Consider the following 6,108-nt stretch of genomic DNA (forward strand, 5'->3'; position numbering starts at 1 on the left):
AAGAAAGTGAAGGAAGACAACAACTAACACTTACTGAGCTCTTACTATGCGCTAGGCACTGTGTTAAGCGCTTTACATGAATTATCCCAATATAATCCTCACAACAACCCTATCAATTACTTATCATCCTTATGTAACCTAAGGGTTGTGGATACCCCAAAGTCCTCCAGCTTGTTTTTTCCAACAGCCAACTAAAAGAGTCCAAGCCCCTAACCCAGGATATAAGAACGTCACCCCCTCCCCAAATTTTCAGAGGACTCTGGTCGCCTCTCACTTGGAACATGTGCTCCCACTAATACTCATTAGCTCTCCTCTGTGACTCCTGCCTTTTTGGATATTGTTTGGCCTGGTGCCCAGACATTTCTTTCTTCTTCCGTTTCTTAAATTCTCACAAAACAGCGAGCTTTGTGTGGCAGACTTTTACTGAATGTTATTTGGGAAGGGTGGAGGACAGTGATGAAAGCATAGCACAGAACAGGCAACTCCTTAAAAATGATTATTAAACGTCATTGTACAAAGCCACGCTTGCTACAGATAATTTCTCATTGGCTGTCCTTTTCCTTAGGGATCCACCTGCCATCTGGCTTGTGTTTTCATTCACTCATTCATTCATTCACTGAGCACAATGTTAATGAGAAATTTCTAAGTATCAGGCACTGTACTAGGGGAAAAGGAAACACCATGATCCGATTTGTGGTTTTAAAAAGTCACTCTGGCTGCCATGGAAATAATTAATCAGGGAAGATGGTAAGCAGATGCTAAGAGTTATCTAAACTCTAGTGAAACCCTCTCCTCCATTTCTTTACTTTCTCCCAAGACCAGGATCCCTCAAAGCTTTCATCTCATCAGAGGAAAATTAAACATTTCTATTACTTTATTAATCACAACAATTAAATTTTCTGGCTAAGTCTCTTCCCTTCTAGCCATGCCTAGGGGACTTGACTTTTAAAAACACACAAGTTCATTGGGGTGTTTTTCCTGAGAAAACCCATCCAAATAGGTATTACCGTAACAATTTTTCAGTTGAAACAGTCAAGATTAACCAGTTACTGGGTGTGGTGCCACATACCTGTAGTCCTAGCTACTCAGGATGCCAAGCCAGAGCATCACTTGAGCCCAGGAGTTGGAATCCAGCCTGGGCAACACAGTAAGAACCACCCCTCCAACCTCCAATGTACCCTGTTACCCTGTCTCAAAACAACAACAACAACAACAAAAAACCAGTTAATTGCGAAGAGTGGTGATTGTACCTCAGTTCAAGCCCTCCCCATCTTCATCTCCTCACTCTGCAAATAGCCTTCTGGCCTTAGTCTAAATCTGGTTAAATTAATCCTTCACCGTGCTCTCTAGAGGGAGCTTTTAAATGCCAAATCTGATTGACTCACACTCTCCTGCTTAAAAAATCATTTAGTGGCTCTCCATTGCCTGTGGCAGGGTTTCTCAAATTTTTCCACCTAGTGAGAGATATCATGGCTTTGTGGTTAAGCACACAGACTCTGGGGCAAGAATGCTTAGGTTTAAATCCTCAGCTTTTCCCATCTATTATCTATGTGACTTTGAGCAGGTTACTTAGCCTCTTGGTGCCTCAGTTATTTCATCTATAAAATGGGAATGATGATAACATTAATAGTACCTATTTCACAAGATTATTATGAGACTTAGCTGAGATAATTCCTGTCATATAATTAGAACAGCCCTTGGCACATAGTGAATGATAGACCATTCGTGCTCTTCACTAAATATTTCTGGTGTTCTGCCTTCTGAGCACATGGTAGGATTTTATTTCCTGGTTTTCAAGTGATTGGGAAAGACCAATGGGTTTGAGCAGAAAGAATGGATCGCTTTGTCTCTGAAGCATTTATTTGCTGCTTTGAGACTCTTCTGCTTCTCTTTCCCTCTGCCATGGCAACCATCGATGCTGAAGATGTTGGTTGCTCTATTAGCCTGGATTTCTGTGTAGCTGATAAACAAGAGCTCTCTGCCAGCCCATAGAGGATAACTTAGCATAAGCAAGAAATAAGCATTGTGTTGCCATTGAGTTTTGTTTGTTTGTTTACCACTGTATAAGCTAGCCTATCCTAACAGATACATCAAGTATTAGCTTTTTTTTATTATCATTACTAATAGCAGAGTAAAGTGAGAGCATAGCCCAGGGTCTGAGGATATAAACAAAGCAAATTGCTCTTCACGAGTACACATTTTTGTTTGAAATCCTGAATTTTGCTTTGACAAGTCTTGCAAAAATGTTCACTCTGTTCCATCATGCACATGTTATCTTATATAAAACTGTTTCACATTAGTTATAGAATTTTCTTTTTCTTTTTTTTTTTTTGAGACTGGGTCTCACTCTTTCACCAGGCTGGAGTGCAGTGGTGCGATCCTGCCTCACTGAAACCTCCGCCTCCCAGGTTCAAGCAATTCTGCCTCAGCCTCCCAAGTAGCTGGGACTACAGGCACGTGCCACCATGCCCGGCTAATTTTTTGTATTTTAATGGAGACGGGGTTTCACCCTGTTAGCCAGGATGGTCTCAATTTCCTGACCTCGTGATCTGCCCACCTCGGCCTCCCAAAGTGCTAGGATTACAGCCATGAGCCACCGTGCCCAGCCAGTTATAGAATTTTCTATCTGTCCCAGTGGCTACTGAGCACAGTTTGGTTGCACTGTATCTAATGGATTTCAGAAAATTGGAATGAATTGAAGAATCCTGACACCACATTTCATAGTCAGCTTCCAGATAATTTCTCTTCTTTATTGTTTTTGTTTTGTTTTGTTTTTGTTTTTGTTTTGGTGGCAGTAGAATTTATTAGAATGTGCCTTTTAAACAATTATTTGAAATAGAAATGGAGTCTTGCTTTGTTGCTTGGGATGGTCTTGAATTCATAGCCTAAGGCAATCCTCACACCTTGGCCTCCCAAAGTGATGAGGTTACAGGCATGAGCCTAGAATGTGGCTTAATACAGGCGCCTGGGCTTGCCCACATTGCTCTCAATATATAAAGCTCAAATGTCTTGGCAATTTTTCTTGAGTAATGACACTAGGAAGTTGACAGCCAGGTGCATGTTATGTACAAGCTCAGCGTCTGTCATCTTCACACGGCCAACAGCCACAGCCAGACATAACACCTTCTTCATCTGAAACTTGGTTGTGGACTTCATCTCATCCACTCTGGCCACCATGTTTTTGTTGTGTGTCAGCAGGGAAGGGAACTCACCCACCTTATTTAGGCCTGGGCCAAGGATTCATGGGATCTGCTTGATCAGAGACTCTGAGGCTAAAAAGACATCATACTTCTTTGACAGCTGTTTGACCAGTTATTATTCTTACTGAGCTTTTCAGCACCTTGATATCCCTGTGGAGGATATCCACAGTCTTGGACTATTTTTTTTGTTTGTTTTGGAGACAGGGTCTCACTTTGTCACCCAGGCTGGAGTGCAGTGGTTCCAACATAGCTCACTGCAACCTCGACTTCCCAGGCTCAAGCAGTCCTCCCACCTCAGCCTCCTGAGTAGCTGGGACTACAGGCATACCCCACCATGTCCAGCTAATTTTGGGTATTTTTTGTAAAGACAGGGTTTCACCATGTTGCCCAGGTTGGTCCTGAGCTCCTGGAATCAAGCGATCCTCCTGCCTTGGCCTCCTAAAGTGCTGGGATTACAGGCATGAATCACTAGTGCCTGGTCCATCTTATTTTTCTTTAAAGAATTATTTTCTGTTTGTAGAAATAGGATCTGGCTATGTTGCCCAAGCTGGTCTCAAACTCCTGGCCTCAAACGATCCTCCCCACTCAGCCTCTCTAAGTGCTAGGATTACAGGTGTGAGCCACCATGCTCGGCCTCTTTTTTTTCTTTAAATCAGAGTATTTTGAAACCCCAACTCACATAAATAAGAACAAAATAAAAACCGTTATATTAGAGAAGCCACAGTAGCAAAATGCCCAGATTACTATCAAGAAAGAGGTATGGTGAACATTTTTGGACTATTGCCACAGGAAACTTTCATTAGTGTATCTTATAGCTAAGAGATCAAAATCTCTTAAGCCATATGTTAATCAGTTTCTGATTCACTGGCCAGTCACTTTACCTATTCCGGATAACATTCATAGAATGACTTGTTCACTTAGAAAACTGGATAATTATGCTCCCTGTTTTACTGTGAGCTCTGTGTTATTCATCACATGCAAATGAGCTTAGTTAGACTAAGCTTAGTGAGCTTTATGATTCCCCTCTGGCTATGGCTGGTCTAAATGCTGCCTCTGGCGGCACCAGCTGAGTTCTGCCCCGGGTTGCTTTCCACTGTGACAAGGCAGCACTGAGTTCTAATGCAAAGTCCCACAATTATTGCACTCTCCTTCCCCCAAGCACGCCAGTTCTCTCTCTGATCAACACAGCTGCTGGTGGGGAATGGGGGAGGAGTGGCATCAGCAATTCAAGACTCTTTTGTACTCTCTTCAGTGTCTCTTTCTGTAATATGAAATTAAAACCAAGTACTGTGATTACTCACCGTATTTTTGATTCATATGAAGATGATTTTTTGAGTGGATAGTTGTTCAGTTTGGTGTTCCTGTCGGGAGGACAATTGGTGAGGTCTTCTGTTTTTGGCCATCTTGCTCTGCCTTCCGATATATTAGATATTTTTTTTAAGTTTTAAATCAAAGTAAAACATGCACATAGTTTTAAAAGTCAAGAAATTATACAAGGTGTATAATGACAAACAGTAATCTTCTGCCCCATCTCTGCCCACACCGGTCCCTACTCCTCTGAAACAAACATTTTCCACTCTTAAAGCTGTTTCTTGTACAATTTATGTATTGCCCAGATAACATGCTTATACCACCATGATTTACCTTCCCAGCTCTGTTTATTCACTTCCTGATATGGAAGATGAGGATTTAGATTTCTTTATATATACTCCCACAGACTTCCTTTCCCACATTGTCCTAGTATAGTTAAATAACAATATTTTGTTAAATTAATGCTCAATGTTTATAATATTGTGACTTAATATTATTGACAGTTGTGCTTTGTACTCATTGATTACATTTTTTTCCTGGTTAAACTTTTTGTTTTTCCTGGAGTCAATAATTGCTCTACTTTGAAGTGCTTAATTTTCTATGAATCTATGATTAATTCATCTCCCAATCCTCTGACAGAAGAGAATTTCCTCTTAGTAAGTTCTAACACATCAGCTAAGCTATAAATTTCATTATTCTTGGCACTGTCCATCCTGAAGCTTCTGCCCTGCTGCTCCAAGCTGGAGGAGGCTCCTGCTGCTTAATCATCACCCTGAAATTCCCCTTCACTATTATCCTGGGAATAGCTTTCCTCTTTTTCCTGTATTGAATGCTCTGTTTTCTGGATTTAGTGCTTACGAGGGACTGAGCAAGTATAACTGACCAAGGCCTACTGCAAGAGCTCTGTAGTATAATGATAGGAAATTGCCCCACACCAGAGCATATCAATGTGAAATTGCAGAACACTGGGGGAAAAGGCAAGATCTGTAGTTTCCAGAGAGGAAAAACAAATCACATGAAAAAGAATCAGGAATGAGAATAGCATGGAGTTCTCAACAGTAGCACTGGAAGCCAGAGGGCAATGAAATTTTGCCTCCAAAATTCTGAGAAAAAAAAAAAGAGTTGCCAACCCAGAATTCTGTACCAGCCAAACTGCTATTCTAGAGGCAGTGTTGAATAAAGACAGTTTCACATACTGTAGATTTCAAAATCTTTCCTCCTGTGCTGGTTGTGTTCCATTGGCTTCCATGTCCTCTCTCGGCCCTTCACCTGGCTCTGAGGTCCAAGAGACAACTTTGATGGGCGGCATCAACCTGGCTCCTCTGCACACCAGCTTCTGGTTGTGTTCAACCAGTGGGAAGAACAGTGGGAAATCAGAAGGCAGGAGGAGAGAGAAGTCGAGTTATTTATTTTCTCCTCTTTCTCCCTGCTGGCAGAGCTACTGCCCCCCTCCAGGGACAGCCAAAGTGTCTGCAACAGTGGCCCTCGTGCCTGTGATAGTGGCTCTCTCCTACAGCGAGGGTTCACATCACATTCTGGTCATACTCTCTCCCATGGCCTCTTTAGGCTTTGAGGGCAACAGCCATCTGCACTTGCT

At 42.0% G+C, this 6,108-nt stretch overlaps 1 protein-coding gene across 1 annotated transcript in view; it reads right to left on the bottom strand.

Moving 5' to 3' along the window:
* The window catches only part of SMAP2 (small ArfGAP2), an 82,122-nt gene that overhangs the window by 51,116 nt on the left and 24,898 nt on the right, over positions 1 to 6,108 (bottom strand). Inside the window, exon 2 of the mRNA XM_011977640.1 lies at positions 5,708 to 5,844. Within this exon, the coding sequence (XP_011833030.1) occupies positions 5,708 to 5,750 (43 nt within the window). The 5' untranslated portion in view covers positions 5,751 to 5,844. The remainder of the gene's footprint in view (positions 1 to 5,707; positions 5,845 to 6,108) is intronic.

The sequence above is a fragment of the Mandrillus leucophaeus genome, unplaced genomic scaffold (genome assembly GCF_000951045.1).
Source record: "Mandrillus leucophaeus isolate KB7577 unplaced genomic scaffold, Mleu.le_1.0 Scaffold182, whole genome shotgun sequence".
In the NCBI taxonomy this organism is placed as follows: domain Eukaryota; kingdom Metazoa; phylum Chordata; class Mammalia; order Primates; family Cercopithecidae; genus Mandrillus; species Mandrillus leucophaeus.